This window comes from Staurois parvus, unplaced genomic scaffold (assembly GCF_062004578.1).
Source record: "Staurois parvus isolate SC_StPar_1 unplaced genomic scaffold, SC_StPar_1.0 ptg000011l, whole genome shotgun sequence".
NCBI lineage: Eukaryota > Metazoa > Chordata > Amphibia > Anura > Ranidae > Staurois > Staurois parvus.
In genome coordinates, this window is record NW_028317807.1 from 33,984,884 (window position 1) to 33,998,501 (window position 13,618).

At 39.1% G+C, this 13,618-nt stretch overlaps 1 protein-coding gene across 1 annotated transcript in view; it reads right to left on the reverse strand.

Moving 5' to 3' along the window:
• ABCA12 (ATP binding cassette subfamily A member 12) overlaps positions 1-13,618 on the reverse strand; it is a 177,528-nt gene that overhangs the window by 56,705 nt on the left and 107,205 nt on the right. Inside the window, exons 35-39 of the mRNA XM_089672635.1 lie at positions 12,458-12,710; positions 10,890-10,973; positions 8,456-8,549; positions 5,484-5,611; positions 2,738-2,819 (exon numbers count right to left, since the gene is read on the reverse strand). Of these exons, the coding sequence (XP_089528761.1) occupies positions 2,738-2,819; positions 5,484-5,611; positions 8,456-8,549; positions 10,890-10,973; positions 12,458-12,710 (641 nt within the window). The remainder of the gene's footprint in view (positions 1-2,737; positions 2,820-5,483; positions 5,612-8,455; positions 8,550-10,889; positions 10,974-12,457; positions 12,711-13,618) is intronic.

Below are 13,618 nucleotides of genomic sequence, written 5' to 3' on the forward strand. Positions count from 1 at the left end.
CAACTCTGCCTGAGCTACATCACTAATCTTGTCTGAAAATGCCATCCAAATTGTTCTCTTCAGTCCTCCCAAGACCTCCTGTTCTCTAGATCCCTTGTCACCTCCTCCCATGCTCCCTCCAGAACTTCTCCAGAGCCTCTTTTATCCTGTGAAATTCCTTAACCCAATCTGTCCAACTGTCTTCTACTCTATCCATCTTTAGGTGATCCATGAAAAAACCATCTCTTTAGAGAAGCCTATCTTGCTTCTAACTAATAAACTGTATTTCTACTTTCTCTATCAGCCTACCCTCGCAAATTATAACCTGTTGTATCACTTGAAACTTCCTCTTAGATTGTAAGCTCTAATGAGCAGGACCCTCTAATTAAGCTTGCATTGAATTGTATTGTAACATGCCTTTATTTTTTAAAGTGCTGTGCAAACTGTTGGAGCTATATAAATCATGTATTATAAAAATGCTTTACTAGATTACTATTTGGATAGAATGGACAGGGGACTTTTTTTCTGACTGAGAGCTTTGGAAGGCAAGCATCCAACCATCATAAAAATCCTATTAACTTCTTGCATATACTGTACAGTATGTGTAATATATTTGTGCTTAGAAATGGGGTCCGGTTGACCCAAATTTTGGCCCCCATATTAGCTTAACATAAATTTCTTTTAAGAAAATGCTACTGATTCCTCACCTAGTTAAACATATAAAGGGACACTTTCAAGCATTCAGCTGGGCATCACTGACTGAAGCATTTTCATTTGTGCAATGCTTATGAACATCTTCATTTTGCAGGTCTGGAGAGTATGGGGTAGGGTGTATTACAATCTATTTTGGAGCATGATATACAAAAGTGAAATGGTCAGGTCAAAGGATTCTTTCCCCAGTGCACTTAATGATGCCAATCTATAGTGGATAATCTGAGTGGAGTCACACATCACTGCTGGAAATCATGCTCTTAGCGCCTCTACAGCTCTCCCACAATTGCACCTCAATTTCAAATATATGCTCTTGAAAATCAGCAAGTGCTAGTGAATTCTATTTTAGACAGCAGTATCTGATAGGATATTTGGGAAAACCTTTTGTAAGTTCTTTGCTACTATAGTAGGTAACAATCCACAAATGAGATCTCTAAGACCCAATGAATTGACCACCCTTACTAGACCAATTAGCTGATTGAATCTACCAATGCACATGTCACATCAGTAAATCTACAAAATTGACTGCAGATGTTCAACTTGATTTAGCAGCCAGAGAATTATTGGCCCTCCAAGAAGCAGGAAACTCTGTTATTATGTTACTTTTCTAGAATGTGAACAAGCTATCTTCTATAAAACCTGAAGTGCCAAATATATATGCAGAATGGTTGCCATTTGAACCGCATCCAATCTGCATGGCATGTGAAAATAAATTGCTTCCCATGGTGCCTGTTCACATACTCTATGTCCAGTGCACTGGACGTGTAGATTCAGTGTAGTTTGAAAAAGAGTCCTGTCTGATTTTTGAGCAGTGCGGTCCAGTTCAGGTGCAGATTACAGGCTACTGACTTCTATGGGAACCACTTCTGAATCACACATGTCATCAGGTTTCAGCACAGTTTTCTCCCCCCTCCACCTGAGCAAAACCAAAAAAGCCTTGCAAAATTGCATCCAAACAAGCCCTGAACCTGTGAACAGTGCAATTCGTAGTTGTATCCTGAATGGTCCTTAACCTCTGAACAAGTAGATTGCAGTCCGCACTGAAACCAGACTGAAATCCGGAACACACGTGTGAATAGGCACAAAGTGTTTGTCCTCTGCACCAGCCTGCATTTGATGTCAAAGGGAATAAGAGAGTTATTGTCAGTCTATGTCCATTTCCAGCACTGACATATTTGTCATGTAGAAGAGTGACAATAACCAGCTGTTTTAACCTAATTGTTTTAATTTGTTAACCTGTATGCCTGACAGAGGCACTGTAACACTGCATTCAGCAAGATTTTTTTCAATGTAATTTTTCTGAAATTGTATCAGGATTATGTTATAATACCATAAAGCACAGGTCTTCTTTATGTTTTTCTCCATGCCCCATTGCAAGCTGTACTCTTTCCCCCCTAGAGGTCTCAAATGGTTGAATTTTGTGTTTTACTTATTTTATGTTTTTTTTCCTACATGTCTTCAGTCTGCTCATGTGAAATACGGAGTCCTTTTGCTCTTCCAGTTTTTGAGGTAGGCGGTCTTCAATAAAGCAGAGAACAGCACTAAATTCATGACATCAGCCCCATTCTCTGCATCATTAAACTCTGGATACATGTAGCCATGGTGAAGCCCCCTGAGGGGGTGGGTCCATGATATCCTGCAATCACAGTATGTCCTCAGTCTTTCAGGTTGAATGGCACTGGAGGGGGGGGGGTAATTTACTAAATCTGGAGAGTGCAAAATCAGGCTCATTTCTGCATAGAAGCCATTCAGCTTCTAACTTCAGCTTCTTGATTGGTGACTATGCAGAAGTGAGCCTGATTTTGCACTCTTTAGCTTTAGTAAATAAACTCCTGGGTGTCTAGACTATATTTTGTGGTGAAAAAGAAGTACTATGGAGGACAGCACTCTGCAGGAGATGAACATTTCAACCAAATCTGCATTTTTGTGGGACACCTCCTGGGACACCAATTAGAAAATGCACTGAGTCGGTTTTTAAATATAACACAATACATAGGGAATATAAATGCATTTTTGGGTAGTTCCTAAAATACATAATTGATGTTACCTTGTTTAGAGTTAGGTTTTCAGGCAGAGGTAGAATATTTTGTATTTGTGACGTAGGAATGCCAAAACTCCATCCTCCATATCTGCAAGAATACAAGCATATTATAGGTATTATATCAATAATATTGAGAGGAGTGTTTCTATAAAATAAATCTATGCATCCTTAAAGTGATTTTAAACCTTCATGTTTTTTTAAAATAATAAACATGTCATACTTACCTGCTCTGTGCAATAGTTTTGCACAGAGCAGCCCCGATCCACCTCTTCTGGGATACCCCACCAGTGCTCCTGGCTCCACCTATTCTGTGAGTGCCACCATAAGAAGCTGCTTCCTCTGGAGACACTCATGGGTGCTCGATCCCGAGTCACATTGCCTGCTTCTATAGACACAGACAGCATGGCTTGGCCCTGCCCCCCTCTCCCCCCTCACAGGATTTGATTGACAGCAGCAAGAGCCAATGGTTCCCACTGCTATTAATTTGCCTAGTGAGGAGGAAGAGAGGAGAAAGCCATTGCTCTCAGGCACAGCGATGGATCAAAAATGGGCTCTGGTAAGTATACGACGGGCTGGGGGGAATCCTGTGCACAGGTTTTTTTTTACCTTAAAGCAGAGAACGTTTTAGGGTAAAAAAAAAAGCCTTTAGAATGGTCCAACTCACACAGAGCTCTATGCCTGTGAGGTTTCCAGTAGACCTGTCATGAGATAAATAGGGGAGCTGCTATTGCTAACAATATATTCATTAGTTATAGTACTTTCTGAGTCACTGGCCTGGAAGAAGTATACAAATTAGCTAAATAGGTGAAAATCAGAAGTCCCTATGCAAATGATTATTCTAGGTCAGTGTCTTGTAGTATTCAAACAAGGGGTTCAGCGTGGTAGCCAATTAACCAGCATTTTCAGTTTAACCTAATATTATTTACCTGTAGGCAGTTGCCTACTTGGTGCAATATGTTTTTGTTATAGTTTCATATTATGTTCTGCACTGTATTACTACTGTTAATGTAGGAGTTAAGAATTTCTTGATGAGTCATTCTTCTTCTCCTGTGTTCATGTGACTTCCTTTTCTGAAGCACATAAATTTAGGTAAGAGCTGCCTTGTGACCATTGTTCAGGATGGAAATGTAAGAGAGAGGACCTGTGGAGTTCATGTAATTAATTCAGTCTATGCAACACCCCCAGTGGGACCCAATATGAGGTTCCAGAACCATAGACTTTCTACTAAAGAAGACTTTGTAGTTGTTCAGGTATGGGCAACACCACAGTGCAGGGCAGACAGAAAAAATAACAACTATTTGTCAACATGCTAATTCTAAGTGTACAGCCAGAGGGGACTCTGTAATCTGTAAGTGTTCTTTTTCTTTAAGGATTTTTGTTACTTGAAGATGTATGTACTTTCTGTGAATTGTCATTGCATGTGGAGAGTTTATTAAGTAAGAAGAGATGCCTGGTCAGAATTACTAAAGGGGAACCAAGTTTAATTCTTAATTCATGGTGTATTCAAAAGAACTTGAAGTGAAACCATATTTCACTTCAAGTTTTGAGCAGTGGCAAGTGTAACCAAGTTAACCTTTGAGGGTATGAGTCTACAAGTGAACATTCTAGTCAACCTGTATGGTCGAGGAGCAAAGCAGTGTAACGTAAGAAGTAGCAGCCAGCCAGCCAGCATTAGAAGCAGGTGATGGTGGCAGGTGACGGGGATCTGGTAGTGAGTGATCAGGTGTACTTCATGTTCCTCACTCAGTGACTTGGTCTTGATATTGGAACCTGCTGCACTACAGGGCCCTGCCAAGGATCTAACTTGGAGCTACGGTATGCAAGGCCATGCTAAAGTGAAATATGGTGGCTTCCCTATGTGCCCAAGGGTGTAATATGTTTACGGGAAATGTCAAGCTATAAGACGGGCTGGTTGAGTTAAGAATACACTCTGTATTACTTTCTCAAAATGCTAAAGAGTCGATTGTTGGGACAGGTAGGAACAAACCTAGCTGCTGGCTGAAGAGAAGGAGGGATATGGTGCTTTTAAGTCTATGAGTGGGGCTACAGTGAAGAAGTTGCTTCTGTCCTGTAAAGTGCTGTTGTTATTGACTGAACCGTATTAATTAATTGGCCTCTGGTCTGTGAAGTGTTAACGTCCATACAGAGTAAGTGGTAAGTACCTAAACCTGGTATCTCTTTAAGGAGCCCAAGACAATTTAGATAAACATGAATCTCTTGACATATTCATCCCTCTCTCCCAACCCCTTAACCCATCCTGCCCAGTAAAGTTTTCCTTATCTGGTGAAGCCAGTTATAGTCACGTATATTCCCCCATCCAAGTCCCTTGCTGTCACTGTTTTCCGCTAATCCAGTACCATACATTAACCCTTGTCATGCAGTCTCCTTTGCTCCCATTGGTCCGATAGAAAATCTAATTTTGATCCTAAGAGGACCCCTCTGCTGGCTGACAAATAGGAATTGTCCGCATCAAGCAGGCAGTGATGTGGACATCTGGAAGAAGGACCTATCCAGAAAGTAAATAGAGAGGAGAAGGACCCAGCACTGGATAATCATGTGGCCACAGTATAAGCTAAGTGGAAATTGATATTTAGAGGTTTTTTTCAGAACAGTCAGGTAGGGTGGTGGAGGGTTGTGGTGGTGGTGGGGGGGTCTACTTTTATCCTGGAGTTGAGCTTTAACATTTAAAAGATGGTGCATTGAAATTGGAAGACTTGGCTGAAGCTCTCGTCCACACAAACAAGGTACTTACCGCTTCTGTATATATTTCAGGGTTGTATCCAGGAGATAGTTTTCCATGTTTGTTCCAGTGGCATTGTACATCATTTGTTTGGAGAAGGTCATGCGGTGAGGAGGAGTGCTATCAGATGAACCACAAGACTGCACAATAAAACACAAATTGCTGTAGTCAATAAGGCAGTGAGAAATACAATGTAAAGCTTTGAAAGCCATAGTAATCAGACATTCTCTCCTTATAGTAATATGAATTCTGATTTGACATGGGTTGCTGAACCTTGCAAATTATTATTGCTTTTTGCAGTTATTGCTTATTAACTACCCAGAGCCCATCAGACCACAATCCAGTGAAATATGCAGAGGCATACTCTGTTGTGAACAAAAGTGTATGTATATATTTTTTTAGCTACAGTATGTAAGATGTGCAGATCCTATCTTTATTAGCTACCAGGGCAAGTCAATATCCGCTTCTAATAAAAGCATTATAGTGAGGACCAGGATCAACTTTCAAAGTCCTGAGCAGTGGCTCAACTTTGTGACCTCAGCACGGCTACACTGATGTTTGAACAGAGTATGAATGCTCAGGTCATGTGACATATACACCATAAAACAGGAACTAAGTAGAACTTTAACACACTTCCTACACAATTATTTACTAGATGTGTGTGGTTTACTATACAATTATAATATTTGTCTACTATACTGTATGTTCAATCATAATTGGAAACTGTTCTAAAAAGGTTGATTTACCACTTACAGCAAATGTAAAAGCAGACATGCTGTATATGTGAGCAATAGCACCAATTATACAAATACCTGTTATTTTTTATAAGTATTGTGCACTGCGTACCAGATAACCAGATAAAAATGCTTTTTCTACAAATGCTGCTAATTGTTCTATTTCGAGCAAGTAAAATGACCTAGCGTAATCTTTCGTTGTACTTGGTAGCTTTGAACAGTAATAATGGCTACTCAGAATGGAATGTCTAACCATTGAGTTTTCACTCTGCGGCTCAGTATACAGGCAGGTTTTAATGCTGAATTTTGTACATTCAGCATGTAAGGCACATTTTTAACTCTGAACTTACCAACAACAGCACAAGACTATCCATGCTTCAGTTTAATTGTGTGTCTAATGTAGTTATTGACTTAACAAATTTAAAGAGAACCTTTCCTTTGCCCATGCAGGTAAAGGAAAAGGTTCATTTGGGTCCCTGCCTAGCAACATGTATTCACCTTTCCTTGCTTCTATTACCGTGACACTCCATTCAGCTGCCAGGGCTGGCAAATGAAAGCCATTTGTATGCTCCAATTTGTTGAAGCTTACATTATTCTATGGACTCCATCTCTGGTTCCATATGTCAAGCTGGCTGGGACAAACATGTAGTGCCTAGTTAGTGCTGTCACTGTCACTGAAAGAGGAGGAGTAGGTATAGGCTAGCCCATACCTGAAGAGCCAGGTCTCAGTCTTTGAGATCTCCCAAATCCCAGTGATCAAATGGAGCAACACAGGAGTGAGGAAAGGTTGACACATTCTGTTGGTGGGGAGTTAAGTGTTTCCTTTGCATTTGCAATAGAATGGTTCACTTTTTGTCACATAATCCCCCCCCCCCCATGTTTCTATGTAGGGCAGACCAGCGGGTTCACTTAACCTGTTGGTGATCACAGCCTCAACAGTTCTGAGATATTTATTCGTTTTTTTCTCTTTTTCCCACTGTGGAATCATTTTTTCAGTGAAACTTCATATCACTTTTGAAGCAATTTACTATGCTATAGGGGCTCTTTGGCCAGATCTTCAGGTGAAAACTGAGGGAAAAAAGCCTAAGAAAAGCAAACTGATGCAGCCACCACATCTAATGATTGGTAATCTGCACTACATTACATTTTTGGTTTAAGGCCCCTTTCACATGGGCTAGATCTGGTTTTTCTCAGCAGGGGATCTGTCCACTGATCCACTGCTGAGCTGAGTGTAGCAACCAGAAGACAGGTCGGTGTCCACACGGATACAGCCCGCTCTACTCTATAGGCAGTCACATGTAAACGGACCAACTGTCTGTTTACACCCAACTGCCCTCCAGATGGAGGAGAATCCATCTCCTTCCGTTGGTGTTTGCTGGATCAGAGGTAGCTGGGTGTAAATGGATACAAGTCTGTTCACATCTGACTGCCCATAGAGGAGAATGGAGGGTCCAGTTGGGTCCACATGAAAAATGGACAGAAGGATCTGATTGGACTTCTCATGTAAAAGGAACTTAATTGTCCCCTTCCCCAGCTTTGCATTCACTTTTTCCTGCTCTTCACCAATGCTCTGTTCAGCCACTGGGAGCAAAAAAAAAATTAGGTTTTTGAAGTCTAGCCATTTGTGCTTCATATTCAGTAAAGTTGTGATTACATAGAAAATAGACTGAACAGTTAGTCAATGACAGAATTCACTGAGTATATTATATATAGTTATATGACATAGAAAATCATTTTACAGACAGTCTAGGTCTTAAAGCCATGATCCTTGAAGCGCGGGGTCTGGCAGTTTCTGTTGTCTAATCAGTTTGTTATAACTAATAGCCAAGTTCAAGATGTTTTGCAGCCAGGCCCCAGACTCATATATGAACTTCAAAATATACACACAACACTTCCAAACTGTATTTTTTATTTTATATACTGTATATATCAGAAATTCCATAACATCAGTCAAAATATTTTGTACTGAGAGAAATAGTATATGATAAAATGCAGCAGCCAAATAGACATTTAATTAGTACAATCACAATAAAACCTGCCTAAAGTAACTGTCTGCTTATTGTGATTTTGCCCTTTGCACTTTGTTATTAATAAACACCTTTAGCTTGTTATTTGAAAGATGCAGGAAAAAAAAATTTTCAGGAGACAAATCTAAGTTTACTACATTTCTAATTGGCAAGCCATATGATTTAACATAAGGGTTATACATCTTCAGTCAGATGGAGAACACAGAGATCTCATTTCACCTACCATGATTCCAGCTGAGCAGTTGCAGTTGTTATATGTGGGCATCTGCTCACCAGTGTTGTTCCATGACCCCAAGCTGTTCTCAGACAAGCATTGCCTATAAGAAATGTGGCAGATGAATGTAATAAATCTGCTGGTACAATTAATAATTTACTCAATATTTCCCAACATGACCCTTTAAACTGGACATTCTCTCAATTACCAAATGCAATTGCCTGCACTGAATGAGGTGATTCATTGCCTGATTTTATGACGTCTATTATTTACTTGATGTAACTATTTTCCTTTGATGATCTGTAAAGCAAATCAACTACATATGGCCTACTATATTCATAAACCACATAATGGTGGTCACCTGTATGTATCTCTATTTTTTTTGTTTTGTTTTATATATAGTAGAGAATAAATAAATCCCCTGTTTTTTTCTTTTTTGCTGTCTGTGTCTCATTTACGGAGCTTATTCCACTTCCTGTGGGATATACACCATAAAGTGGGGAAATCCAGAACAGGTATCCTCATTAGAAGATTTCTTATAACTTCCTGTTGTAGCGACAAATGATGTAAAAATGTGGATTTCTCATAACATTTCGCACAGGTGGCCACCAGGACAGATAGAGAAGGTGAATAATCCTAGGGCGGAAACAGACTGCTATTAAATCTTGACAAAGGTTCTAGGCCAAATCTATTCAAAACAAAAGAAATGTTTTGGCTAGCGATACACTTTCAACAACAAAAGGGGAACTCATGAGATCAAAACAAAAAAAAAGGGCTAGGTTTAAGCCTGAATTAAGGGACATCTGTTAGCAATCTATAGAGATCTGTGTACAAAGAAATGTCCTATGGCCCGTACACACGGTAAGAAAAGCGTATGAAAATTTCCATATGAGGAATGATCAATCAATTATCTAATCATTAGTATAGTGCTTTCAGCAGCCGGTTCTGACTTTTTAGACAACAAAAACCGAGGGTGTAAGCTAGAAAATTTCTATATGTGAACACAACATCCAATTTTCATTAAATGTATACAGTTATCGTACAGAAATAATCAAATAGAAAAAAATGCACATGATCAGAAACCTAGAACGACCCTACGCTTCCTCTTCTACTACTCTAGTATGTAGCTGTGTTTGCCTTTGTTTGCCTTTTGTCAGCTGAGAATATTCTTACAAGTCAATACCATTCTGGCTACACCATGATATGCACTTTCGTTTAAAATTGGAAAATCCATCGTTCGATTTTCTCATAGTTTGTAGTAGTTTTAGGGTGGATAGATGGGCAGATCTTCTACTGGCAACAATAGTTGATGAGAAATCTCCATGTTTAATTAATATCACAAAGAACACAAGAACAATTTCCAAAATTTACCAAAACTAAGTTTTATAGAACATTTGTTTAGCTTATTACATGAAAGGTTAATAATATAACTTAGATTATAAAATCTTCAGTTTCACTTAAATTAGTTGATGCAAAAATGAATACGTCCCACAACAAAAACAACTACATCTAGTATTTTGTATGACCTCCATGATTTGTAAGGACAGCACCAAGTCTTCTAGGCATGGAATGAACAGGTTGGTGACATATTGCAACATCGATCTTTGTCTCCTGATCTGAACCCAATCAAACACCTATGAGGAATTCTGAAGAGACAAGTTGAGTATCACTCTCCATCCAGCACCAAGGCTCTAAAAGAGGTTGTTCTTATGGAAAGAATGTAAAAAGTTCAACGTTGCAATATGTCGCTGACTTGTTCATTCCATGCCTAGAAGACTTGGTGCTGTCCTTACAAATCATGTAAGTCATACAAAATACTAGATGGAATCATTTTTGTTGTGGGGTGTATTCATTTTTACATCAACTAATTTGAGTAAAACTGAAGATTTTGTAATCTAAGTTATATTATTAACCTTACTTTCATGTAATGAGCTAAACAAATGTTCTAAAAACTCAGTTTTGTAAACATTTTGGAAATTGTTCTTGTGTTCATTGAGACATTGAGATATTAATTAAAATCTTACTTTTCTGAAGGGGTGTACTCATTTATGCTGAGCACTGTATATATATATTTTATTTAAATTTTGAAGCTTTAATAAGTAGCTCTTTCTGTACTGAAAGTCTGCCAACAACCAACACATTAACTGACTAAATGTATCCATCCTACAGTGAAATAATAATTAATTTTTTTAGGCGGAATTTTGATGTCAGAGTGTTCTATTTAGTACAAAATATTGATTAATTAAAGCTGTGTATCAATCACCACCTCACAGAGGGAGGGTGCAAGGTAATAGTATAATCCTATTAAAAATGAGCCAATGCTTTTAATATGCACAGAACAAAAGAGCTATGAGGACATAATATACAAGGGGGGGGGGGGGAGTCATACCCCCTAGCAGCCAATTAGAACCAGGAACCCTTACAAATTAAATATTATACTTACGCTGTATTGTCCAAGCAGAAACTGTCTATACCAGGGAATGAGGACATTGCATCCATCAAACTTTCACTGCTCTTATTATTTATGCTGAAAAAAAATAGTAAAAACATCAAGGAACACATGAAAGATGTATTATTGCAAAGCATATTCTTTCACATGAAACTATTTACATTCCCAGAAATTTAATGCAGCAATGGAAAATTTATAGGTCTTAATAACCTCTTTAGATTTTCAATCTGTGTGAATAAATGGATGCAAGGAACTTGACAAAAAAGATTCAGGTTTCAAATAACAAAGAAGAAAGAAATGCCTAAATTAGACAAAATGGCTGGCAGAGACCAGCTTACATTTTATAATACAGCATGTCTAACATTTCCAAAAAACTATATTATGTTAAATACACATTTGAATAGGACATTTTTAGTTAAAGGGGCAAAGTAAATGGTAATTATATTATTGCAGGTGAATCCAACACAATATTTTTTTTATTATAATGCAAGAGAAAAGTGCAAAGCAAAGTAACCCATTGCAATCAATCAAGAGCTGCCATTTTCCTGACTGTTCAAAACTGATGAAGATTCTCTTTACTGCCTTATAAAATGAGCTTGAATACCATCATATTAGTAAGGTAAAGTATAATATAAACATGTGGTGACACTGTTGGACGAGAAAAATCTAATTATTTGGTATGGGTATATACATATTACTGTGCTTTGCACCATCTTATTAAATACATTCCTTCCACCTACAAAAAGAGCACAAAGAGCAACAGTGTACACAGAAACCAATCAGAAAGAAATAATATGATCACTACATGTAACTGTGGTTTGTGGTTGTTAAAAGTTAAAGCTTTTTATTGCTCTTTGCACTATGTTATGTTATTAAAGGAGCTCCACTGAGGTTGATTTAAGGCAGTGCTCCCCAAACTGAAAAATAGAGAACACAGAGGCGCCTCTGAGTGCAGACTGTTAGCAAATTTATTAGAGTAAAAAGTGTTAAAATCCACTCACATTCGAGCACATCTTCAATCCATGTCCAGTGTAGAGGAGGTCAGGCGCTCCCACTGCTGCCGCCGCTCTACTGGATCCAAGGCTGGCTGGATGGCGGAGAAAACCCAGGGGTGAGGGTTGGAGCACTGGTGAAGTGCAATGTTGAGTGTGATAACATCACTAGACATAATCATGATGCATATTGGAGCATGCGCACTGAGGGGTAGGGAATCAGGCATGCTCCTTTGCCAAGCTCTCTTCAAACCCATCATTGCACTCGACGCTGTGCTGCACCAGCACTCCAGCCCTCAGCCCTGGTTCCCCTCCAGCATCCAGCTGACCCTGGAACCAGCAGAGCGGCAGCAGCATCATCCACAGCGTGAGTGACTGACCTCTTCTGCACTGGGTTTGCTTGTGCATGACTGAATGATGGAAGTCAACAGAGATTCACCTCATTCACTAAGATAAGGGAACATCTGGTCCAACGTGTAGAACATTCTATGTGCATTTAATAAATCAACCTCATTGTTAAATAACAGAAAAGGTTAGCTGATGTTAAAACTTAAAAAAAGTCATCCTTACCCAAATACCACTGCTTGTTTTGTGGTGCCATACAATTCAGGAGTTAACAAGAGCTTAGGATAATCGACAGTACTTGTTGATAGTGACCCAAGGCCCATAGCCGCAATAACAAACAACACCGGGAGGAGGATCTGAGAAAGTAAACCTTTCCAGTTACGCTTGGAATTATGAAATCTCTTAATGAATATGGCCCCAACCTTCTTAAAGAAGAGCTTCACTCCTTTCACTCTATCTTTCTTGGTCAGAGGTTGATCTATTTCATTCAAAAATACAGTGGTTAAGTAAAATTTAGTTTAACAGTTTATGTATTCTGCATGCTACTTGGTAGAACACATGATTAAATAGTTTGTTTTAAATGAGAATAATATAAAAATATAAATGTAATTTTGATGGGAAGTGATAAAGGCATCTATTTAAAGAAAAATATATCCATCTACAGATAACAAGGGTAAAAAAAATCCTCAAACACTCTCCTCGCTTCAATGTGCCCACTGCTCCATCTGTCAGTTTATCAAAAAATTCCTCAGAGTGTAATCATATTAATCCATTGAAGTAAATGGCAACAATGGGGAGTGAAAACTTACAGAGGCAGATGACCTAAAGGTGACTGCAGATAGACACATATTAGAAAGATACCTGCACTTCACCACGGGAGTTTTTTTCAGCCATAGATGCAGCCTCATTACCCACCCATTGCTGGCTGGGTGCATGCATGCCACCAGGGGCGGACTGACAACTCATGGGGCCCCCGGGCAATAGGGGATCATGGGGCCCTTGTGTCCTTGCCCAAACTCAAAAAAATCCTATAAAAAAGGTACCAGGGGCATCTCATGGGGCCGCCTACTGACCCCGGGCCCTCGGGCAGTGCCCGAGTTTCCAAATGGTCAGTCCGCCCCTGCACACCACTATCCTTTATCATTCCACACAGAAAATTGACAGATTGGGCTCCACTTCCAGTTGTAAAATTTCCTTGTACAATATTGAGCATCCTAAATGTCTGGAGCTTTTTTTTTCACAAAGATTGTATTAGGTTTAATGGTAGTGAGCAATGTATGTTTGGTCAATAAGAGGGTACACAAATGAATAACAAGAAAAGCCGAGCACAAAGGAGGCCCAACAGTTTTAATGAACTGTAGGTACAGAGGCAAGTTGCATGCATTG